Source organism: Palaemon carinicauda, chromosome 15 (assembly GCF_036898095.1).
Source record: "Palaemon carinicauda isolate YSFRI2023 chromosome 15, ASM3689809v2, whole genome shotgun sequence".
Classification (NCBI taxonomy): Eukaryota; Metazoa; Arthropoda; class Malacostraca; order Decapoda; family Palaemonidae; genus Palaemon; species Palaemon carinicauda.
In genome coordinates this window covers 94,074,698-94,102,197 of record NC_090739.1, presented here as the reverse complement: position 1 = coordinate 94,102,197, position 27,500 = coordinate 94,074,698, and the positions used below count along the sequence as shown (strand labels likewise).

General features: G+C 38.0%; 1 protein-coding gene across 1 annotated transcript in view; it reads left to right on the top strand.

Moving 5' to 3' along the window:
- LOC137654337 (uncharacterized) overlaps positions 1–27,500 on the top strand; it is a 114,881-nt gene that overhangs the window by 49,583 nt on the left and 37,798 nt on the right. The window contains exon 2 of the mRNA XM_068387956.1: positions 2,853–3,098. Coding sequence (XP_068244057.1) covers positions 2,853–3,098 — 246 coding nt within the window. The remainder of the gene's footprint in view (positions 1–2,852; positions 3,099–27,500) is intronic.

Below are 27,500 nucleotides of genomic sequence, written 5' to 3'. Positions count from 1 at the left end.
TGTTCAATTAAATTTTTATTGATTTTTATTGTGTATTAGCGTTGATATGTAGCGGGGGACCAAAATGAATGCATAGCGGATGCTGCCCGGACACAGCGATCCGCGTTGACTTTATATATATATATATATATATATATATATATATATATATATATATATATATATATTCATATTCTCTCAAAGCTGGTCTAGTGTAAATACATTAGTTCATTCATGATTTATTTACTTTGTTTCTGCGTTGAAGAGGTTAGCTAGCTTCCAAGATGAGTTCCTCTCGTGTAGATTCAAAATTTGTATGTAAATTACGAAGACTTTCGACGTCAATTTCATTTTATTCTTTATTCAAGTAAGTATATGTGAATTTACGTTAATTTTAAGATTCAACTTTTTATTTCACATATTTTTGTTACGAAGTCTCACGTAAACTGTTTGAGAGTGTTATGTGACCATACAAGATAGGAACAAGGGCTCAAGTAATGGTCTTTTATATTTTTATGAGATATTGCTTCATGTTTCTGAGAGAACACGCAATATGCCATGTGCTTTGGAAAATTCTCGAAATACCTAGTGATAGATCATATCATTTTTTAATTTTGGGGACTAAGAGTGGGTTTTTTGACTAAGAGAGTTCATCTCGTGTTGCATGGATACGTGTTCGAGAGAGCAATACTTGGTAACTCTGACACCTTGGACCAGGGCCCCCACTTCCAGAACTTGCTCTCCTGGAAGCTTCTGGAAGTAGCTAAGTTTTATATATAAGGCAACCCCAGGGTTGCATGGAGAGATAGAGAATCCCAGCCTAAAGCTGTATATTTGGAAGGTGATTTTAAATTCATGGTGTTGTGGTGAGTGTTGACATTATGTGAATTTTTTTTAAATAGACCTGTAATAACGAAAAAAGATTTTGTATCGTAATCTGGTTATCTATTTTCATTAAGTATCAAACTTAGATATTTGTATTCAGCTTCAATTTCAAGTGAAACCAATAATTATATAATTTTCATTGTAATATTCCTTTTGTTTTAGTCTAAGGTTGTATTCAGATTCAATTTTCAAGTCAAGTGATCATATAACATTTTTGTCTTAATCTAAGTTTTGTTCAGACTTAAGATTTCGAGTGATTTATTTTTTTTTAAATGAATTCTTTTCCAAGTATTGAAATTTATATAGAATGTATTTATTTTTTTAAAGAGTGGATTATTTCAATCACCCGTGTTTAATTCATATTCGCTCGTATCCTGTTATGTACCGGAGTTAGAGATTTTTTAATATTCGTAATAATAATTACCCAGTTTTGTTTTGAGTGTACTTAAGAGACCTTTGGATATTCAGTGTTTTATATGTTGCTATCTGGGAGCTGTATAATTGTCTCAGAGTGTGGTTATTAATATTTTTTTAAGTGTAACCCATTTAATGTTAAAGCAAACAGGTGTGTTTGGAATTCGAGAGGTTGTATAGCTTGCAGTCGTAATATATATTTTTTTTTCGTGAAATGTTTGGTTCCCAGACGCAAGCCATAGTATGATATATTTTTTGGTGTCCAGACCCAGGAGCCATCATTATATAATATATATATATATATATATATATATATATATATATATATATATATATATATATATATATATATATATATATGTTATCATCATCTCCTCCTGTGCCTATTAACACAATGGACTCTGGCTAGATTTCACAAGTCGTCTCTATCTTGAGCTTTTAAATTAATATTTCTCCATTCAACATCGCCTACTTCACGTTTCATAGTCCTCAGCCATGCAGGCCTGGGTCTCCAACTATTCTAGTTCCTTGTGGAGCCCAGTTGAAAGTTTGGAGAACTAATCTCTCTTGGGGCGTGTGAAGAGCATGCCCAAATCATTTCTATCTCCCCTTCACCATGATCTCATCCACATATGGCACTTAAGTAATCTAGCTTATAGTTTCATTTCTAGTCCTGTCCTGCGATTTAACTCCTAATATTTTTCTGAAGCCTTAGCTCTCAAATCTACAAAATCTATTGGATATGGTTTCATTATCATACCATGACTCATATCCATAGAGAAACACTGTTCTCTCTAAACTGATATATAGCCTGATTTTTATATGTAATTTCAGGCGTTTTTATTCCCAAATTTTACTTAATCTAACCATTGTCGGAATTTCCTTTTCCAATATTTCAGTAAACTCAAATTATATATATATATATATATATATATATATATATATATATATATATATATATATATATATATATATGTATATATATATATATATATATATATATATATATATATATATATATATATATATATATGTGTGTGTGTGTGTGTATTATATATATAAATAATATTTATACTGTATATATATATATATATATATATATATATATATATATATATATATATATATATATATATATATATATATATATATATATATATATATATATATATATATATATACCTACATATATATATATATATATATATATATATATATATATATATATATATATATAGTATATATGTATATAATATATATATATATATATATATATATATATATATATATATATATATATATATACTGTATATAAAATCATGTGTGTGTATGCCTGTGGCTGTATTGTAAGTTTAGGACTTCGTATTCATAGGGCGATGATGCTAAGTTAAGATTGTGCCTTCGGCCCAAAAAGGGCCTGTGGTCTTCAACTACATCTCAAAAGACTCTCAAAACTCTGGTAAGGTAGCACTTTCATAAGCTACACTATGTAAGGGGGAAATACTGAAGAGTGTGTCTATTTGTACAATTACTAATAAAAGATTGTCATTTCGCCGTCTTTTTTTGCATTGCAGACTCCACACTGGTAACGAGACGGCTATCCCTCCTACGAGTAAGCCATATCCTCCCTGGAATTCAGATTGCAAAGTCTACATAGGAGGATTAGATGAGAGTACAACGCGGAAGGAGATACGGAATATCTTCCTGAAGTACGGTCGTATAACAAACCTCTGGATAGCAAAAAAGCCTCCTGGATTTGCCTTTGTCGAATATGCCAAGGCAGAGGATGCTAAGGTAGCCGTGAGGAAGGCTGATGGAATGTGAGTATTTCGTCACAATCTTGAATGACCATTTTGATTAGGGCTACTTATGTTTGCATTGAAGCTGTGAAAGTTTGACATACCCGGCATTGTGCTTCAATGAGCAATTGGAAGGGAAACCCCAAAGCTTTAATATGGAGTAAAATTTGAAAGGTTGGGCAGCTAATTGAAATAAAAGAAGTGGGAACGAAGGTATAATTGAAGGTTAAAAAGCAAATGCAGCATGGGTGATGAGGTCGCTGCTAAGACCTTTAAGTAATACCACCATTTCACAGCAAGAGGTGCACTGACGATAATGCCTCTGTTCGATATATACTTGCATAAACATACCGGTGTTTCTGTCCACCTGCGTAAACTTTTACTTGCATGAACATGTCAATGAGTGTATTTGTGAATACTTGAGGTATTCCTCACAAGACTGACAGAGTTGCAGTTACTGTAGACTGGGAAGTTAAAATTTGTTTTTGCAAATAGGGCTGATTTTAAGTAACGGCCTCTAAATGGTAATCTAGCTCTTTATCATCAGCCTACCTTCAGAAATTTTATGATCAGGACTATCAAGTCGTTTTGCACCATTACTTTTTCTTGGTTAGCGCACAAACTTAAAAGCAATAGTTAGAGGCTAATGCTAAAATAAATTTCTTTACATTTGTCAATATTACACTTACAAAAAGATATTGAATGTAATTTCATAACTAGCAATGTATAGGAGGACCTTTAAACTTCTGATTCGTCTTAGTGAATTATTATTTGAAATAACAGGATGTTTGGAAATTAGTGCTTTTCCAAAACCAATAACTTTATTCACTTTGTTATACCTATTGCTATCGTGGAAAGGTGCGTTTGACATTTGTTACACGATGCATGATATGCCAATTATTGGTGTTTTTGTCAAAAATAATCAATAAAAAGGAAACTCCTAAATTTCGAATGGGATGGGGGAGGGGAGCTGAATTATAGAGTAAAATTGACGTATGAGATAAGAGGAATTGTGTTTGAGGTTCCCACCTTTTTTCTGTTATTTTGTGTTGGATGTCAATTATAAGAAAACTAATCAAATCCAAATAAAATGATCCATTACCAAAGAATGGTTTGTGCATATCACTATGCATTATAATCAAGTTAACGGTGCAAAGTCAAAGCTGTTCCAGATTAGGATATTTTTTGGAGATTTTCTCTTTGTGCTCTACGTCTTTTCAATATAGGACCAACATTTCAGTTCCTTGTCCTCTATTTTTCTTGGTTTGCATCTCTTGATAAGTCTCACTCCCTTTCCCCTTCTTTTGCTGTTCTTCCACTATGCTGCTCATCTTTATTCAATTTACCATTTCACATTAATCTATCTTCCCTTTTCACTTTTGACAGTTACCTCCTTCTAGCTGTTTTTGCAATTCAGAGAGACGGGATAGATCCCATCTCTCTGAATTGCTCCAAAAGTCAATCTTTTTATTTCATCCCCAATTGCCTATGACTTGTGTATCTTATCGGGTTTTGATGCTGTTTAATAACCCCTATATCTACTGTCTCCTCGTTTTACCGATTATTGAATCTAATTAATCAAAATTCGTTTTAAAATCTATCATAGATATTCCTCCTAAAATCCTCTTCTGCAGAATAGATTCAGATTTTAGATAGTTTATTCAGATGTTTTTTCTACGATATTTATCAAACCTGTTTCCTCCAATCCCTTTCTCTATTCTTTTTTTTTATTTCATCCTCAAGATTTTAATGATTTTAATGTACAACACAACTTCACTAAGGTGACTGATCCCTCGTCCTATGAAACAACATCCACGAGCAAATCGTAGAAGTCAACCCTTAAAGCATCATTTGCCTCAGTCGCTCAAGAGAACGGACAAGATGCTGAAGGAAAGAAAATACACTTACGACTAAACACATCAATATACAAATATATGAAAACACATACAATGCACTAAGCACTATCATGCATTTCCACTTTCTTAAACTATGTCTCACGATAGGTTGGCATCACTCGTAACCTATTAGCGAAAATATGCATATACATAGTTATATTCATATATATATATATATATATATATATATATATATATATATATATATATATATATATATATATATATATATATATATATATATATATATATACTGTATATATATGTATGTTTGTATATAAAACGGATTTTGAGCAAAGCAAAAAATCTATTTTTGGGTGAGATAGCCATGTCGTCCTGATGGAAGTTCCTATAAGGTAGCTTCCTTGGGTATATTTGACTACGGTGATATTCCCAGAGAATTTTACCTTAAGGTATCCAGAATTCCAACTCCTGGAGCGAATATCCCTAAGTAATTCTTATAGAGATATCGTGTAATATCAGAGGATGTATTCTTGACACGCCACATAGCAATCTTCACCCCGAATAGCGTTAACGCTTCGAGAGGGAAAAAGTGGCAAGAAAACGAAAACAAAAGGAGAGCCGTTATCAAGGTACCTCTCCTTCCCGTTTCAAGTCAGTATCTGACATCCTCAACATCGCTATCTAATTCCTTGTAGCGATATACGAGGTGCTACAGATACTGTACTATCGGGAGGGGTTCTTAGCCCTTTTAACAAAATGGAAGGGCGGGTCCATCAGGACGACATGGCTATCTCACCCAAAAATAGATTTTTCGCATTGCTCAAAATCCATTTTTTGGGCTCAGGCCATGTCGTCGTGATGGCAGTTTACCAGAGCATTACTGTACCTGTGGATTCTCATTTCGTGCCTTAACCTCAAGATAACCTTTTCCTTGGTCTATCCAGACCTAGACACCTATGATGTTACTGTCATACATCATTACTTCTAAACATCAACCATGTTAGTACTTCCTGCCCACTACAGGGAAGAGTCATACTAGACTCTGGAAAAAGTCTCGAGGCATACATATTACCTATGGATGTCCAGCAGACAAACCAGTATAATGGTCTCAACCTATACTTTCTAAAGCAAAGTTTGTATTGGAACTTACCAATGTCTGTATGACATACTGACACCTCTCCCGGTATGCCTATTTGATTTGTGTACTGATCAAAGGTTTGTATCCGTTTAGGAACAGATATAATATATCAGTTATCATTCCAACCAGAAGGTGATGGTCTATCCTAAATACGGATTGACCAAATCGATGAGTGTTTGTCTACACGTAGGAACAATCACTTAAAATTTCCTATATTATCAATAATATCCATAGCAAGAGTTGCAATGCTCAATATATTTTTCATAAGAACTAGTTTATTGACAACAATAAATAAATAGATCAATCAACATTTATAGAATATAATAAAATGTGGATGAAATAAAATATAGCATAAAGACAAACAGTAATACTAGAAAAACTTGTTTCATCTGAAAAGGAAACATAAGATTGCCACTGAAAAACGAGAATATCAAAAATTTTCATTAGTATCTGTCATTACTGTCTATTCACACTTGCGTAAAACGCATGGCACATGTGTCACTCATTATGCATGTTTCACCTTTGTCTATGGAACAGTTCATAAAGACACCTTAGTGACTTTTCACTTAGTTTGTAGTACCGACTAGGGAATACACACCCACCCTCAAATTAATCATCCCAATTAATTTCACTGTTCCTCGCAGAATCAAGCAACAGGTTTAAGAACACTACCTGCTGCTACCACAGACCTCTTTAACTCCACCTGCTTTGCATAATGCATAAAAAATTACCCTGGATGACTTCCAGCCAGTGTATGAGCGAAGGTGTTCAATATTCATATTATTGAAGAAATTCAGGGATGAGGCAATTTTCCTTGGATCATGACCTGCGGGTGTGCTGTCCGGATCGGCTCTGTGGATAAAATAGGTGATTTTCGCCCTTAGTTGTTTCAAAGACAAGTTTGAACCTGAAGTTTCTCCTCTAAAAAGCAGTCCTCCCTTAGAGTCTGAAGTTCTACGAAGATAGACCTTTAAGCTCTCTACTGGACATAGAGAGACATCTTCCTTCAGAGGGCAGATTCTCCAGGGACCCCACCTTTTGGTGTGTAGCTCATTTTTGGCAAGAAACGATGGGTCCGGAAAAAGATTCAGTTCTCCCCCTTCCAAGAACTGAATGTGGCCTTCATCTCTCGAAAGGGCCACTATTTCACTAACTCTAGCCCCCGAGACTAGTGCAAATAAAAATATGACTTTTTGGGTCAAATCCTTCAAAGCTAACTCCTCGTTGTTCATCATAGAAGCGAAGTGAAGAACCTTATCCAGAGACCATGAAATAGGTTTCGGAGGCATTGCCGGCCTGAGTCTAGCACAGGCCTTAGGAATCTTGTTAAAGATTTTGTTAGAAAAGTCGACCTGAAAGGCATAGAGTAAAGGTCTTGTCATGGCAGATTTACACGTCGTTATTGTGTTGGCTGCTAAACCTTGTTCATGAAGGTTAATAAAGAAAGATAAACAGAAGTCCGTCAAGATTTCTTTTGGCTTATTTGCCTTGACCAAAGACACCCACTTCTTCCATGACGACTCTTCTGGTAGATTTGGATTTATATTCTTCCAAAAAGTCTATACTGTCCTTTGAGATTCCGAATCTTTTCTCTACCGCTAAGGAGAGAAAAGCATGAAATGAAGGTTGCGAGTTCTCTGTGATGAAGCGAAGACAGTCGACTTCTGCACTAGCTGAGTCAGAACTGGATCCGGCAACGGCACAAACTTCAGTCGTAGTTCCAATGCCAGAGGGAACTATACGGTGTTTGGCCACTTGTGAGCCACTATCGCAGCCGTCCCCTTGAATGATCTCAGTTTGTCGAGGACCTTCAGTAGAAGGTTGGATGGAGGGAACAGGTAAATCCTGGACCATCTTTTCCAATCGAGGGACATTGCGTCCACTGCTTCCGCTAGGGGATCCTTGTACGGGGCCACGTAACGATGTATCTTCTTGTTGTCGCTCGTCACAAAGAGGTCTATCTGCAGTTCCGGGGCTTGACGTAAGATGAAGGAGAACGATCCAACGTCTAGGGACCATTCTGACTCTATCGGTGTGAACCTGGATAGAGCGTCCGCCATCACGTTGTGGAACCCTTGGAGGTGAAAAGCTGATAAGTGCCATCTCTTCTTTTCCGCCAAACGGAAGATGGCCAACATCACTTGGTTGATTTGAGGTGATCTCGAACCTTGGCGATTCAAGTATCTCACTATCACCTCGCTGTCCAGAACCAGTCTTATATGGGTCGAGTGGTGAGGATATAATTTCTTCAGTGTAAGAAGAACTGCCATGGCCTCCAGAAAGTAAATGTGAAATGTCTTGAATAAGTTGGACCAAGCTCTTTGGACTTTCCTTTGGTGAGAGTGACCTCCCCATCCTTCCTTTGAAGCGTCTGTGTGGATGATGACTGAAGGTTTTGGTGGTTGAAGAAGTATCGATTTCTTCAATTACTTGGCCTTAGACCATGGCTTGAGAAGCGTTCGAAATCGAGTCGGTAATGGTCTTTTCAGATCTCTTCGAGCGTTTGATGCGTATCTTCTCCAAACTCCTTTTGCATCTTTTAGCTGTGCTCGTAGCACTGGGTCTGTCACTGAAGCAAACTGTAGAGAGCCCAGCACTCTCTCCTGTTCACGTCTTGATATCCGTTTGGATTCCAGAAGTCTCTTGACAGATCCCGCTATCTCTTTCCTTTTCTTTAGCGGAATGGAAAGTTGATGTGACTTTAAGTCCCATTAGATTCCCAACCACTGAAACTCTTGAGCTGGAGATAGTCGAGACTTTTTGGTATTGATCTTGAATCCTAGATGTTCCAGGAACTGGATTACTTTCTTGGAAGCCTGCATGTACTCCGTCTCAGATGCTGCCCACACCAGCCAATCGTCCAGGTAGGCCACTACTTGGACACCTTTTAGGCGTAATTGATGAACGACTGCATTTGCAAGCTTCGTGAATATCCTTCGGGCTATGTTTAGCCCGAAGGGCATGGCTCTGAAGGCATAAAGTCTTCGTTTTAGCTTGAACCCTAGGTAGGAGGAGAGTTGACGATTGATTGGAACATCCCAACAGGCGTCTGACAAGTTTATCAAGACCGTGTAAGCTCGTATGGGTAATAGGGTCCTTATGTGTTGAAGTGTTAACATCCTGAACTTGGAGTTTACTATGAACTTGTTGAGTGGCTACAAGTCCAGAATGACTCTGAGTTTTTCTGATTCTTTCTTGGGAACACAAAACAGCCCTCCTTGGAACTTGATGGACTTTACTCTTAGAATTACTCTTTTCTCCAAGAGTTCCCGAACATATTCTTCCAGGACGGGGGTGGAGAGTTGGAAGAATTGTGGGAATAGGGGTGGAGTGATGATCCAACTCCAACCTAGTCCATTCTTGATTAGGCTGTGGGCCCAGGGATCGAAGGTCCAGCGATCCCGAACTAAGTGTAGTCTCCCTCCTACCAGAAGCATCTCACTTTTGCAGTGGACCTGAGGCCTTGCCTCCTTGACCGCATCCTCCTCTGAATCCCCTTCCTCTTGAGGGGCATCTAGAGGAACCTCTGGCTGCTTCTCTAGGCTTCGCACGAAAGGTCGTCAACTGCCTTTCGAAGGCTGGGTTAAAGGCAGGTGACTGAGTCGGTACTGCCTGAGGTACCAACTGGTACGTAGTAGGAGGTTGTGCCACGATCTGAGGCACTGCGGTCGTAGGAAGTTGTTGCTGTTGTTGCTGCTGTCTATAAGGCTTGGCCAGCCGAGAGGGTAGCCTAGGCTTCTTCGTCTTCCTCTTAGGTTGGGGACCCTCATCCGGGGAAGACTTTCTCTTGAGAGATAGGCCACACATCTGGAGAAGGTTCCTATTCTCCGTGGCGGCCTTATCAACTACCTCTTTGACCACTTCACTCAGGAAGAGGTCCTTACACCAAATATTAGATGAGATCAGTTTCCTAGGTTCGTGTCTCAGCGCAGCCGAGGCAAACACGAACTCTCTACAAGCTCTCCTAGCTTTAATGAAACTGTAAAGATCTTTGGCTACCGTGGCCAGATGGGTTTTGGCCACTACCATGAACATATCCTGATTTTTGGGGTCGCTTGCCATCATTTCCAGAGTCGTCTAAAGGGACATCGATGCCGCAAGTCTTTCTTTTGTCTCTTGCTCCCTACGCAAGAGAAAATCAGACAGCTTTGGAAGGTCCTCACCGAACTGACGTTCGGCAATATCTTCTTCCATCTTCCCGACTGAAAAGGAAAGATGACCGTCCTTCCAGTCTTTTTGGTCCATAGGCAAGGTCAGGGATAAAGGCTTGCACTCGTCCAACGACGGGCATGGCTTCCCTGCCTCGACTGCCTTTAAGGCTGCCTTGTACCCTTTCTCCATAAAGGGGAAGGCTCTAGTAGGAGAAGCCACAAAGGAGGGGTGCTTCTTATTCAACACAGGTACCTTTGAGTTAGAGAAGCCCCTCTCTTTCATTGAGCTAGAGAGTAAAGCCTGTGCTTTACCGTGGTCAAAGACTATGACCTCCTTTGGCTCTGTTTCCTCCTTTGGGGCTGGCTCTTTCCTGAGATGGACATAGCAGTCCGGGTAAGACTCCTTGCTGGGCCAGAATTCCACCTCTTCAAGGGGGACTGATCCCAGCTTCTCCGAAATGACAATCTTGCCAGTTGTCATTGGCATGTGTTCGGCATATTTCCAAGGATTTGCATCTGAGCACAAGGGGAGATCCTTCACGCTGAGCTTCTTCTGGGGCCCGCATGATACTGCGAGTCTGCGCATCTCTAGCTTCATCGCAGCTTCCTTTTCATCGTTCTTCTTTTGCATTTATTGAATCATTTCAACAATAGAAGAAAGAGGCCTTCCCAGTTCCTTTGGGATAGCAGATGAAGTCGAGGGAATCGACTCTGGGGCCGGAACCGATGAGACCGACACCGCGTCAACCTCTTCCTCTTCAGTTTCGGGAGCTTGGGTCTGTTCCTCCTCCTGAACTTCCGCGAGAAGGTCCTTCTCCGTGTACTCCGACACTTCCGACATCCTATCGTCCAGTTGGATGTTTTGTAGAGCGTCCGAGACTTCCGAATCTACCGGAATCTGAACTATAGGGATCTCTGCATGAGGCTGTGGAATAACTGCATCCTCAGATGCCCTGGGAAAAAGATAAGCCCGCATCTTCTTACTTGGAAGATAAGGCACCGTGGTGTTTTTCTGAAAACCCCGTACCCAATTTCGCAGCTTTTCCCTAGGTGCATCCCTTGACTCCGCCGACTTAGGGGTGTCAAAAGCCTCAGTAATCAGGTTAGTACAAATATTACATACCTGAGGGTCCCAATACCTGAGATCACCTTTGGAGATTGCGCAGGGTGCGTGCCTCCTGCACAACTCATGTCCGCAGAAGTTCTTGCTACGGATGTTGCAAAACATACTCCCGCACTTCGGGTGGTCCTCCTGTAAAGAGAAGAGAGTCCAATGAGTATCCAGTGAAAACATATCACAAGATAAAATCTAGACTTATTCTTACTATTTTCCATAGCCTATAATAGATAAGCTAGAAAGGAAAGAAGGAAAGACGCATAGTTGTATTTCCCTGCCCAGCCAATTGCTGTGACCTCCCAATATATTGAAACTAGGGTTAATTCTTATTCTAGAAAAACCTTTGGAGTAATTATCCTATAAGGATATTCCAGTGTAACTCACACCAGTAATCAGAAGTTTTAATATAATGGATTTTATTCAAATTAAAGAAAGAACTCACTTTCTTTAGGGTGAGTGGTCTCACAATAGGCTGTACCTGACAACACAATGTATGTTGGAAAAATCTTAGCGTTATAGTTTACTCTATACTGTAGTTTTCTACTTGCATTATATACTATACTGCAAAATACTGGCTACTTTATATCATATACTGCCCGACGAGCAAGTACCTGGGCTCAGTTCAAAAGTATACTACTTTTGAATTACTGTGCGGCAGATCAATGGTTTCCAAGTGCCAGCCGGCAGTTCATAATATACCGGCAGCCGACTACACCCCGGCTGCCGGCCACTAATCGTAGTGGCCGGCAGAGATGAAGGAGCGTAGCCAGCTGCCGGCCGGCCATGGCAGGTGATAACCTGTGCCGGCCGGCAGATATTTCTTACCCGAGATCCACCACCTGCCCCGCTGCCGGCCGCTAAGCCGGCAGCCGGGACTATAAGGTACTAACCACTAACTATGAGAGAACAGCATGGATGTAAGGCAGTAGCCGGCACTGCCTTACTGCCTTCCATCCAGAAAGAGTGAATAATTGGAAGGGGAGAATGTAACATTCAAGCTTCCATCCATCCATAACGTGCCGGGCTCTACCAGCAACCATATGGATGGTAGACCAAGAGAGGTCTGAAGTTCACTCAACAGAGAATAGGCTTCTGCCGGCCGGCAGAAGTCTAGGCCAGTCCTACATCCTAACCTACACTAAGGTCGAATGTAGAACGATGGCCAAAGAATCTTGTGAGGGCTAGGCCACCACCGAGGGATAGAGGGGGAGGGATGAGGGTCCTACAAACTCCGTTCCAGTATGAGACTAACCCCAGTGGCTAAGAAAGCTCATCCTAGCCTAGGGTCGTCTAATATAACAAGGAGGTTGGCAGTACTTGCCATCTCCAGCAATACAAGAACGAAGTTTGGTGCTTTTATTTCCCCAGGCAATGGAAAATCTCATTCTCCAGCCTAAAGATAACAGCACAGGACTTGTCTGCTAAACCACACAAAGAAGGAATCATCTCGTACAGAAACCTTCGGATGTGGCCTAGGGAGGTCTAGCCTCCTATATCTGTAGCCTAACCTAGCAAAGGAATCTCATTCGCTCTGCCAGGCAGCTGCAGACCCCAGACAAATACTCTGATGTTCTGACCTAGCCCAAACCAGTCACTCTAGTTACAGGATCAAGACAGAACCACCCCAGTCAAGTTTTACCTGAATACTATTCAGTCAAAACTCATTAGGGTTCAGCCTAGGCTAAATCAGAGGGAAAGAGGGATTGATCTTAGACCTCCAGAGGAGAAAAGAACAATCGGGGAGTGTGCGAAAGTATACTAAAGCTCCATAGGCTACTAGCCTAGGTGCAGTGAGAATCGATTACCTCAATCACCGAAACTCTCTTGTATACAATCTTGGAAGAAGAAATATTCAACAATATCTTATATGTATAAAATATGCCTTTAGCTTCAATAAAATTATCACACTAGGAAAACTCTTATATCATGCATGAAAGTACTAAAAGCAAAACGCCTAGGCTACTAAGCCTAGCGTAAGCAAGAATCGGTTACCAAAATCACCAAAACTGATAAATACTAACGGCATAATATAAAGAATTTCAGTAGGAAGGCTAAATAGCTAAATTTATTAAAGCATTAGGGCCGGGAACGTCGTTCTAACTAACTAAATGACACATGCATAGCGACCGACAGCATCCAAGACGCCTCCGGTAGACAACAGCTCTTGTTTACGTTAATATTACATTTGATTTAAATCCAAAACAACAAGAGCTTACATTTATACGTAGTAAAGATAATACTCAACTTTCCAGAGGCAGAAGAGGCTGGAGAAAGCATCATAACGTTGAATATAATCCAAAATTACGAGAGAACTCAAGGGAATCACCGAGTACCAGAGCTACGCTAAAAGGAATAAGATGGCGCCGTTATGATGTCAGATACTGAATCGAAACGGGAAGGAGAGGTACCTTAATAATGGCTCTCCTTTTGTTTTCGTTTTCTTGCCAATTTTTCCCTCTTGAAGCGTTAATGCTATTCGGGGTGAAGATAGCTATGTGGCGTGTCAAGAATACGTCCTCTGATATTACGCGATATCCCTATAAGAAATAATTAGGGATATTCGCTCCAGAAGTTAGAATTCTGGATACCTTAAGATAAAATTCTTAGGGAATATCACTGTAGTCAAATATACCGAAGGAAGCTATCTTATAGGAACTTCCATCACGACGGCATGGCCTGAACACAAATATATATATATATATATATATATATATATATATATATATATATATATATATATATATATATATATATATATATATATATATGTGTGTGTGTATGTGTATGTGTGTATTGATAATATATTTATACATATGTATAGATATGTATATAAATGTATTACAAATATATGTGTACATATATATATACATATATATATATATATATATATATATATACATATATATATATATTTATATATATATATATATATATATATATATATATATATATATGTATATATATACATATATATATATATATATATATATATATATATATATATATATATATATATATATATATATATATATATATATATATATATATATATATATATGTATATATGTATATATATATATATATATATATATATATATATATATATATATATATATATATATATATATATATACATATATACATATATTTATATATATATATATATATATATATATATATATATATGTGTGTGAAATAGTATTGATATATAAGCATATATGTATATATATATATATATATATATATATATATATATATATATATATATATATATATATATATATATATATATATATATATATATATATGTGAAATAGTATTGATATATAAGCATATATGTATATATATATATTTATATATATATATATATATATATATATATATATATATATATACATATATGCTTATATTTCAATACTATTTCACAAATAGACAAAGAAGGTCCTGAAAAATTACCGGACAATAAGTTTAATCTCCTTAATATATAAAATATTTACAAAGATTATATGAAGCTGAATAGAAATACAGCTACACTTTAATCAACCAAGAGAGCAGGCAGCTATCCATGTAATTAACCAGCTAATGCACTATTTATGACATTTTTGGGCTTGAGCCATGTCGTCCTGATTGAAGTCCCTCAAAGGCAGCTTTCTACTTTGGATATTTCTGCGAGTGGAATACCAGAGAATTTTACCTTAGAAGTATCACGGAGTTTTAGCTTCCGGAGCGAATATCTCAAATGATATCGTGTAAAATCAGGGACACGTTAATACAAAGCCAGGGTTATTTTTCCCTGAATAGAGTTACCTTGTCTCGAAGGATAAGGGATACATTAGGATACATGGATGAGAGAGCCGTTACAACTCCCGACGTCAAAATACTACCACTAACACCTTTCCTGTAGAACCAATCCTTTTTGCAGACACCATCTTTGACGAGTTTTTCTGCCAGTTTTCTTAGCTTTTTGTATGATTTAATGATCATGGATGCTTCAGCTTCTTCCTCATTGACTAAGTTGAGTACCCTTTTCTTGTGTGTATGTGAATTTCGTGTTTCCATCCCGTTTTTATTCGATATGCAGGATTTTTAATGGGTGTGGTCGGCACGCAGTAGGCGCCGTGGCATCATGTTTTCAAATCGCTCAGAAATGCTTAGTTATTCAGTCATATTATTGTAGGAATATGTTAATATTATTCTTTTACAGTGTGGAATGATTACGGGGTATCCCACCCCTTTTTCTAGTGTTACTATTGTGTTTTTTATCAGCATTGACGTAGACTAGCTCCACCTTGGCCGGCGGCCATGTGTGGTGAATTTACATTTGTGCACCATCCCCTTCTTTCACTTAACCTTACTAGTTTTGTGAGACTGCCCATCATCCCCTGCTGTCAACTCGTCACAGCAGAGAGCTGCGGTCCTGAAGGTCCCTCTGGGTGTTGGCTAGTGTTTTACAGTTGTCTTTGGGTGACTGTTTTCACTTTCCCCCTTAGCCTATATGTTTGGTGAGGCATCACGACGACATGGCTATCTCACGCAAAAATAAATTTTTCCTATGTCAAAATCCGTTTTATAAACTATGAGAAATCTTTGGAATATGCCCTCCTATTTGAAAATAAAGTCCATGGAAACTATGACAGTTCACACTAACCTGATTAGCTGGAGGCCATGTTCTTTCATTCTGGGTTCATTCATCAGTTTTTCAATGTTACGCAGTCCAGGGATTCGTCACAGTGGCGTAGCTAGACAGGGCTAGGGGGTGGTCCGCCCTTGGCCACACTTTTATAGAGGTGGCACTATGGGGTCTGCTGTAGGCTATTTGCCTGCATAGGCTCTAATTGAAATAATAGTGGTTTTGATGTTGGGACGCTACCCACAGTTGAAGGATTTTGAATAATTTGAACCATGGCAACTTGTTTTTTTTTTCAACATGCAGTGGGATTTGTCCGTCAAAAAAAAAAAAGTTTCATAACTTTTATACAGTATTGTAACAGATTATGACTATATGTCTCTTATCATTCAGAACGAGTTTATAGTAATTTTGGGGGAAAATATATGAAGCAATGTTATTGAAAAATTTAAAAAATTCGACAGCACTCCTAATATTAGAGGATAGAATGAACCAAGTTTTAGGGCAATGTTATGATCAATGGAGATAAAGTAAAGTTTATGTAATTATTTGTTGATTTCGTTAAAACAAAGGGGAAAACTGCTAAGAATGTTTCAACGCTGATTTCGGAAAAACATTAGAGAGAAGGAATTGATATTCAAAATTGTCTCGGGCGCTATCATATGATAATGCTGCACGATGGAGGATGAAGTAGGAAAAGGAGTTACGAGAATGATAAGGAGGAAGATTGGAGTGAAGGTGAAGGAATGACTGGGTGAGAGGAATCATAAAGCAGAAATTATGGAATGTACAAATTAGTAGCTGTACTTGGCAAGTGTTAATGCAGCGTATTGGTATTAATTGTGTGACTTTTTTGGATAGGTTGAACGTTTGTTGTATTTTCCTCTGCATCAACCCATTGCTGGAAAGTTCTAATTTCAGTCACTGTCAAAGAGTTGAGCGAATAATAGAAACTCATTGGAGTGCGAGGGAAGGAGCTGTAAATGTTGTAACGAAACATTTCTTGAACATCTGAAGGGCCCTAGAAAAGTTATCTGGTCAGGAAGAAGAAGATACTAGGGCAGATGCTGGTGCTTTACTTGGAGCATTTGTCTATTTTTGCGCTTATTGGCTTGTGGAGACCCGTCCTTCTAGAAATGAACAACACACAGACATCCCTCCAAAGCAAAGGATTGAGCATACAAAATTGTGATATAAAATTTACGGCATTAAATACATTTCTAGCTGAAAACAGGGACAAGCTAGTGAGTAATGTTAAGTGAGCAATGAAATTTGTTATAATCTAGGGATAGTCATGGAGTGTCAGGCCAATATGGAGAAGAAACAGGTGTTTGGGGAAAGGTCACGAGATGCTGAATTGTCATAAGACATCAAACTGAGGAGAGAAATGTTTTCTTCGCTGAAGAGAGCGATCCAAGAATTAAGATTGAGATTTCAAAAGCTTCATTCACTTGCTGAGAAATATAGCTTCCTTGCCCTGTTGAATCTTTTTTATGATAAAAGTAGAAGTGTCAAATAGACCATGATGACACTGATAAAGAGGATATCTTCGTTGAGAGAAAAGACTTCAGCATTTTATTGTTGTTGCTGACATTGCGGAGGTGATAAAAATTTACTTTTGCAGTTTATCCAAAAGCATAGCCTTGGGAAATCGGTTCCAAATATAATAATAATGCTACAGGTTTTTGCACAATTGCTGTTTGTGTTGATTCTTGTGAGAGGAGTTTTTCGAATTCAAACTGATCAAGAATTGCATGATCTCTACTATGAGTACCTTGTGGTTGAGAAATCTTGCTATGCAATACTGCCATTTATGCTATTTTCCCCTATATGTAACTTTTGATTTTGGTTTAACTGTTATAAAGTTTGCATTTGTTTGGTGTGTATTTTGAATGTACGGGAGAGCTGTTAGGCTGTTACTGAGGGGCAAGATGAATGCAACTGAACTTTATTAAACAACCATCGGGTTTATATACAAGGACTTATGAGCAAGAACGTCACAAAAATTCAAACATAATCAAACTTGAGCTAGTATGCTTACACAGGTTGGTCCTATTAACAGTGCAGGGAAGAGCGATTGATAAGATAAAAAAAAATAAAAACTATCACACTGTACGACCATGTATGAAACACGTGTGATACATACCCCACCCCCGCTAAAAATCACATACATGTTAAATAGGGAATCCTGCTCAATATAGGCATACTGTAGGCGGGTCATCTTGCAGGAGATATGCAGGTTTTAGGCAATCAGTGGAGACCCAGTCTTTTTTGTTATGAATGTTAATTAAGAATGCTTTCGGCAAACGACTCATCATAAGAAAAGGGCCCATGTAAGACGTTAGAGGGCACTTGCTAGTGTCGTTGCGCAGGAAAATATATATTATTAAGTGTAGATATCTCCATTGTGTTGCTTTGCTTGACGCTTGTAAATCTGGCGGCATAAAGTAAATTTTTCCAAAAGTGACGTAAGGGCTGTAGATTGTCAGAGGAGGTTGCTGACAGAAAAAATCTGGCAGCGACGACAAAAGGGTCGCCATACATCATTTCAACTGCTAAGACATTCAGGGGCTTTTTAGGAGTGGTTCTTAGTGCCAGTAAGACCAAGGGAAGCTGAAGTCCTTGCAGAGGGACATCAAAGCTGCTTTCAGGGTGTGAGGAAAACATCCATCCATTATGTTGGCAGCAGGGTTGTGAGCGGTTGTCTGATGTAAGGTGATTCCCAGGAGATTCGCTAATGATGAAAGTGGTACCCCTGTCAGAAGTAATATCCTCAGGGATACCAAATCTCGCTATCCATCCTGAGAGTAAGGAAGATGTACATGAGGCAGACATTGCAGTTTTCATGGGAATAGCTTCAGACCAATGAGTGGAGAGGTTAATGACATTAAACAGGTAACAATGTCCTTGTGATGTGTATAGTGGACCTACTATGTCAACGGGAATGTGGGCAAAACAACGCTAAGGTTGAGGGAAGGTGCATACTCCTGAATCCGTGTTGATGTACTTTTGAAGTTTAGCATGGAGTACAGGATCGAACCCAATCCTTAGCATCCTTAGTAATTCCGTGCCAAATGAACTTCGTCTTCAGAAGTAACATCACAGAGAAGGGTGGCTTTCAAATCAACAAGTGGACGTCTTCCCAACGGAGGGATATGCAGGATGTTCTACATGCTCATTACCCTGGATATTTTTGCCTTGGACAGTTTTTTACTGGGAAGGTCAATGGGCGGGGCGGGGGGAGTCATTAACCACCTGCTCGAATACTGCACCAATAGTGACGTCGCTGGCATTGGTGGAGAGGAGAGGGGCATGTGGCACGGGAAAAGTGAGAGAAGCAGCAGTTGATAAGGTATTCTTTGCATTACAGAAGGCTGCTTCTTGAAGGGGACCCTACTTCAGGTCTCTTGGCTTGCCCTTGAGGGAGTTTTAGAGGGTGGGCAAAGGTGATGGCAATGGCTGGCAGGAGATGATGATAATAGTTGATCTTTCCCAAGAATTCTTACATTGCTTTGACCGTTGAGGGCGTAGAGAAGTTCCGAACGACTGCTACCTTCTCTGGGAGTGGGTGGACTCCTTCAAGAGTGATGTGGTGCCGTAGGAACATTTGTCGTACCAAACCACAAGGTCGTTCTGTTGTAGACGGTAGAGCATGATGTATAGGTGACAGAGGTAATTCCACTTTGGAGGAAGGGAACAAAAGTATGTCGTCCCTGTAACATGCATAGACAGAGAGGTTCCTTAAGATGGAATCCATGAGGCATTAAAACGTGGCCCCAGCATTACGAAGGCCAAAACAGAAGTAGTTGAAAGTGTATATACCAAAGGGAGTGGTCTGGGGGAGAACTTCTGGGTTAATGGGAACCTAATAATAACCCTTCAAGAGGTCGAGCGTGGAGAAAACCTTCATTTTGTGCAAGTAGGAGGTCACGTTATCGATGTTTTAGAGGGAGTAGTAATACAGTTCTGTCTGCATGTTCAGGAGCTTGTAATCTCTACACAGGCACAGAGAGCTATCATACTTCAGGATGATGTGTAAGGGTGACGACCATGAGCTTGAGGCCTTTTGGTAAAAACCCATTTCTTCTATTTCCGCGAACGTTTGTTTAGCAGCTGCCAAACAATCCAGTATCAGATGCCTGATTCTGGCAAACACCGGAGTCCCCATCGTCTTGACATGGTAATAAATACTGTGTTTTGCGGGAACCGTGTGTGTTTGATGAAGTTCTGGACGGAAAACTTCTGGATACAATGTGAGGAGTTGGGCGTAAGCCTCCATGGGTGCGATGATGTGGAGAGCGAGGTTGTAGGAGGCTGGTTGGAGAGATGTGGACGAGTACAAATCCGCGTTGACTAACCGTCGGTGAAGAACATCAATCAGGAGGTAGAAATGTGAGAGGAAACCCGCAATGAGAATTAGCAACATGATGTCAGCAATGAGGAACTTCCAATTATACTGTCCACTTCCAAACGATAATGTGAGGACTTGAAAATTGTGGGTGCGTATTGCAGATCCGTTAGCAGCTACCAGTCAGATGTTGACAGACTTAGACTACGTCATGTTCTGGAGAGTAGACTTGGCAGAAGAGAATTGCAAGCACCCATGTCTACCAAATATAACACACCCGTACTTGTATCATAAAAAAACAAAAGGTTAGTAACAGGGGAGGCCACCGCCATAAGCAATGCCTTACTTACATGTTTATTGGCCACTGACAGCCGTTCACACATTTCTTTGCAGCAACCCCAAATTTGGAGTGGTAGTACCCTAACTGAGGCAGATGGACGTCAGTAAGTGGCTGGAGGGGTCGTTGGTTGGGCCATAACCAGGTAGTGGTATATGTGGGTGGTGGGTGGCTTTGTCGCCGCTCCGGCACTTCACAAGGTGGGCCTATGTGCTCTACCGCATTCAAGTCAGCTTTGGTCAATGTTGAATAGTTGTTCACTTCGTTGGGAGTAGAGTGGCTGATGGAGGTCTTGAAGGTGGTTAAGTGGCTATCCATCAGGGCGTCGACTTCGGTCAGCAGGTAGTTATGCTCTTGATGCAAAACTGGAATGCAGCATGCTGCAACCATGGAACCGATTCTCCACTGACGAAGGACAGCAGTTTCATTAAAGTGGCGTGTGTGAAAGATTCAGATTCCATGGGAAGCATCATCAAACAATATGGCACAGAAATGAAGACCATGGAAAGAGGGAGCGAGTTCCTCTGGGGGGTCACCAATAGTGCGGGAGAGCCGATAGGCTTTAACTGTGAGGAGAGGTGAATGCAACTGAACTTTATCATACAATCATCTAGTTTATGTACACAGACTTGCGAACAAGTACTTCACAAAAATTCAAACATAATCACACCTGGGCTAGCATGTTTACACAGGTTGGTCTTTTATCAGTGCAGAGAAGAGCGAGTGATAAGATAAAAAAAGAAAACCGTAACAGTGTGTGAGTGTGATTGGAATCAAAGCATAATATCTTTTAGTATGTGGAAGTAATATTATAATAGTACACAAAATTGATAATATAGGATATATATACATGCATACATACACACACATATATGGATATATATATATATATATATATATATATATATATATATATATATATATATATATATATATATATATATATATATATATATATATATATATATATATATATATATATATATATACAAAAATGTATATACATAAATATATATATATAACATATAATATACAGTATGTATTAATATATATATATATATATATATATATATATATATATATATATATATATATATATAAATTTCTACCTCATTCTTGGGATCGAGCGCTAGCCCCTTCTAATGTCTCGCCAGGTAAATCCTCGGACAGCTGGGTAGCATCAGGTTCCAATTTCTTTTAATGGTCTCTCGTGGCATGGTTGGTTTCGACCTGGCCTTTCATTAGAAGGGGCTAGCGTTCGATCCCAAGTATGAGGTAGAAATTTATTTCTATTTGAACACGATGTTGTGTTGATATTTATCCATATTGACTCATTAGGGGTAATTTGAATGAATTACTACCAATTGTGTCACGTGGTGGGCCGGGAAATCGGGTAAAACTCGCTGGTAAGAGACTGATGTCTCGCCAGGTAAATCCTCGGACAGCTGGGTAGCGTCAGGTTCCAATTTCTTTTAATGGCCTCTCGTGGCATGGTTGGTTTCGACCTGGCCTTTCATTAGAAGGTGCTAGCGTTCGATCCCAAGTATGAGGTAGAAATTTATTTCTATTTGAACACGATGTTGTGTTGATATTTATCCATAATGACTCATTAGGGGTAATTTGAATGAATTACCACGAATTGTGTCACGTGGTGGGCCGGGAAATCGGGTAAAACTCGCTAGTAAGAGACTGATGTCTCGCCAGGTAAATCCTCGGACAGCTGGGTAGCGTCAGGTTCCGATTTCTTTTAATGGCCTCTCGTGGCATGGTTGGTTTCGACCTAGCCTTTCATTAGAAGGGGCTAGCGTTTGATCCCAAGTATGAGGTAGAAATTTATTTCTATTTGAACACGATGTTGTGTTGATATTTATTCATATTGACTCATTAGGGGTAATTTGAATGAATTACTACCAATTGTGTCACGTGGTGGGCCGGGAAATCGGGTAAAACTCGCTGGTAAGAGACTGATGTCTCGCCAGGTAAATCCTCGGACAGCTGGGTAGCGTCAGGTTCTAATTTCTTTTAATGGCCTCTCGTGGCATGGTTGGTTTCGACCTGGCCTTTCATTAGAAGGGGCTAGCGTTCGATCCCAAGTATGAGGTAGAAATTTATTTCTATTTGAACACGATGTTGTGTTGATATTTATCCATATTAATTCATTAGGGGAAATTTGAATGAATAACTACCAATTGTGTCACGTAGTGGGCCGGGAAATCGGGTAAAACTCGCTGGTATGAGACTGATGTCTCGCCAGATAAATCCTCGGACAGCTGGGTAGCGTCAGGTTCCGATTTCTTTTAATGGCCTCTCGTGGCATGGTTGGTTTCGACCTGGCCTTTTATTAGAAGGGGCTAGCGTTCGATCCCAAGTATGAGGTAGAAATTTATTTCTATTTGAACACGATGTTGTGTTGATATTTATCCATATTGACTCATTAGGGGAAATTTGAATGAATAACTACCAATTGTGTCACGTAGTGGGCCGGGAAATCGGGTAAAACTCGCTGGTATGAGACTGATGTCTCGCCAGGTAAATCCTCGGACAGCTGGGTAGCGTCAGGTTCTGATTTCTTTTAATGGCCTCTCGTAGCATGGTTGGTTTCAACCTGGCCTTTCATTAGAAGGGGCTAGCGTTCGATCCCAAGTATGAGGTAGAAATTTATTTCTATTTGAACACAATGTTGTGTTGATATTTATCCATATATATATATATATATATATATATATATATATATATATATATATATATATATATATATATATATATATATATATATATATATATATATATATATTACAGATTTATATATATATATATATATATATATATATATATATATATATATATATATATACAGATTTATATATATATATATATATATATATATATATATATATATATATATATATATATACAGATTTATATATATATATATATATATATATATATATATATATATACAGATTTATATATATATATATATATATATACATATATATGTATATACATATATATATATATATATATATATATATATATATATATATATATATATATATATATATATATATATATATATATATATATATAGTTATATATTCTTATGAAGTTGGTCTAGAGTAGAGTAAATAAGTTAATCAAATATTTTATTCATGTTTTCTTTTATGCATTGAAGAGGTGAACAGCCAGCTCTTAAGATGAATTCCTCTCATGTAGATATAAGTTTGTTATGTAAATTACGTAAGACTTTTGTAGATTTTTTTCATTGTAGTTTTCATTCAAGTCAGTATATGTAAATTGACATTATTTTTAAGAATTAACTTGTTATTTCACGTATTTTGTTACAAAAACCTTACGTAACCTGTTTAAGAGTGCTTTATGACCCATACGAGATATGAACAAGGCCTTATGTGAATCTTTTTTTTATAATTTTATGAGGTATTGCATCCTGTTTGTGAGAAAATACATAATTCTTATATTTGCCATGTGTTTTGGAAGGTTCTTGAAAATCCTAGTGGTAGATTTTGTCTCTTCTTTTATCTCAGAGGACAAAGGTGGGCGGAGCTAGCTGAGAGAGAGTAGTCCCGCTGTCGGCTGGTACACGTCCGAGAAAGTAATCATTGGTAATCCTTATGCGTTTAGGCCAACTCCCAAGCTTCCAGATCTTGGAAATAGCTAACTCATATACATGCGACCCCAAGGTTGCATAGCAGCAGAATAGAAACAGACGTCCTGTGAAATAACCAAAGTTAATCCCTCTCTTTCACCAAGTGCCTTCCGTGTGTCCTCTCTAAAGTGATTGAGATTAATTACGACATATATAGTGTGTAATATGGTGAAACGTTATGAAAGAAGTCAAAGGTGATTCTAAATTTATTTTGTTGTGGTGAGTGTTAGCATTGTGTAAATTTTTGTAACTGGCCCAGTAAGATTTACAAAAATACGTGAAGTTAATAAGTTTATCAGTTACTTTATGTAAGTTCTTCAAGAGTTTAAACATTAGAGTATAATTATTTCTTTTGTCTTAGTCTACGGTTTTATTCAGAGTTAATATTTTGATTCAAGGGATTATATAGTTTTAAGTATAATCAATTCTTTTGTCTTAGTCTAAGGTTTATTCAGATTTAATAACTCAAGTCAAGTGACTATAAAATATTCAGAGCGAAACATTTTTTGTCTTAAGGGGACTGTCTGCAAATGCCATGAATTTTTTTTTTAAATTATTCAAAATACACAATTTCTATATGTTTTAGACATACAATATATGAAACCTTCATAATATAAAAATTTCAAGTCATTTGATCAAAAACCTTTAGATATATTAGCAAGAATCATGATTTTAACAAAATTTTTAGGTACATGTTTTCTCCACTAATAAGACACCAATTGATTTGAAAATCCTACCATCAAAACGTCTTTATAAATCGAATAATTGTGTGACATATTTTTTATTTTCCTTTATTTTTAAGGAATTTTTTCTCAATTTTCTTCGTTTAGACGTAAAATATTCTTGAAAAAGAAAGAGAAAAAGGAAAATTCTGGTACACAAAGTTGTGAGATTTTTATTTTTCTTTTCAATGATATCTTTTTCTCTAAAATTGAACTATAAATAAGTGAGAAAAATGTACCCAAGTGTGAATACGTATGTTTTTGAGGTATGAGCTCCCAAAGATTTGCAACAAATTTTTGCTTCTTTTTTTAAAGAAATCAAGATAACGTTATTATGGTATCCTCATTTTGTACTTTTATTGTTTATTCCTACATAAATGCACCCTAAACGAGGTATTTAACCCTAAGTTTACCATTACACTCGGCGGAAGGGTGTCATGAGTTGCCAGCGGCCTCTCATTGTTGCCAGAGTTTTAGTTAGCATGTTTCAGCTTTGTACTCTTATTCATGTTTTCCTTTCTTCTTGGTTCTTTTTTCTTGTTCTCTGCTTACTTTTTGTTCTTTCTATGACCATAGGTAACATTGGCCTCGCTTTAAAGTTCCCGAGGATGTTGTGAAAACACAATGTACATGCAAACTGCAAGTAAACAAACACATACATCATAACTTCTATACGTCTTTGGAAACTCTGGCTGCTGTTTTCGTGACTCGTAATTATCGTGCACCTATCCTCTACCAATGACTTCCATTTCTACCAGACGTACGAGATTTTGAAACATAAGTGAAAAAATCGCTATATATAAGCAAAAATAAACACACAAAAAAGATTCTGTCAAACTTAGTCATGCAGACGACACAGTAAGGATGACGTCATCATTTAAAGACCACTATATCTTCATTATTTGTAAAAATAGTTGGCTGAAACTATGTTTATGCATACATTGAAGCAATAAAACGATAATTGATTCTTGAAAGTTAGTATGTCAAAACACAAAAGCGGACGGTCCCCTTCGAGGTTTTGTTCAAACTCAATATTTCAAGTGATTTGATTTGTATGTAAATTCTTTCAAAGTGTTGGGATTTATATAGAAAATATTTATTTTTGTAAAGAGTGTATTATTTCAATCACCAGCGTTTATTTCATTCTCGCTCATATTCTGTTAATGAATTGAAATAAGTTGTTTGAATAGATCATAATAATAATTACCCAGTGTTGTTTAGAGTGTCCTTAAGAGACCTTTGGGTATTCAGTGTTTTCATATATTGCTGTCTGGGAGTTACATAACTGTCTCAGAGCTCGGGTATCCTTTTCAAGTATAACAGATTTAATATAAAAACAAACACGAGAATTTGGAACTCAAGAGGGTTATGTAGCTTGCGAGCCGTAATATAGTATATAATATTATAATTTGGTTCCCAGACACGGGACCCTAGTATAATATATTTTTGGTGCCTAGGCCCTTGGGATCGAGCGAGCGTTTTAAATATTGGTGATAATAGGGTCGTGTTTTCATTAAAGATTTGAACAGTACAGTGTTGATAGGATTTTGTGTATTGTGAGCATATATTTTTGGAGAGGTATAAAATTATTTGTTAAAGAACAAAATGGCGCAAGAGTTTTTGAATAACCCAAATGTTCAGGAATTGTCAGAAGCAATGTAACTAAAGCTCAGCGGCTCTGTTTTTTTATGGCATGTGGTGGCCATACAACGAGTGGAATGATTAAAGCCCTAATCAAGTGTCTAGCCTTAGAAACGTTGATAAACTTGGGGAAATTGTCAGAACAAGATATTGTAGCAGTGAGTGAACTGTTGGAGGAGACTGAAGAAGAATTTGTAGCGAAGCAAGGCTGAGATTCGACGAATTGTATCGGAGAATTTCATCAAGTTGAAGATGATGGCAAGAGAGAATAAAATGGAAGCAAGACGAGAAGAAGAAGAGAGAGAAGAAATACAATGTGCGAAGGAAATGGAAGCAAGACGAAAAGGAAAGAAGGGAAGTCACAAGACATGAGAGGAGATTGGAAGAAAAAGAGAGGGAACAAGAAGAAAAGGAGAAGGAAGAGGCAAGAGAGATTGTACGACATGCGTGGGAGTTGGAGTTGTTGAACGCCTGTGCAAAGTCGGCAACGCAGACAGAAGCGACTCCTGCTAAGTACGATCCCATGTTTAAAGTATCGAATGTCTAGAGGTTGATTCCAATGTCCACAGAAGAGGCTCCTAATGAATTCTTCAATCATTTTGAAACAGTCGCATCGGTGATGCAATGTCCCAAAGATAAATGGTCTATGTTATTACAGAGTGTGATCTTTAGGAAAGGACGCAGTGCCTACCTGTCCTTATCTCAGGAACAAAGGAAGGAGTATCAAGAAGTGAATAGAAACGTGCTGCAAGTGTATCAGATGACCCCTGAATATCATAATGAAATATTCCGAAGTTTGAGGAAGGACTTCTGGTG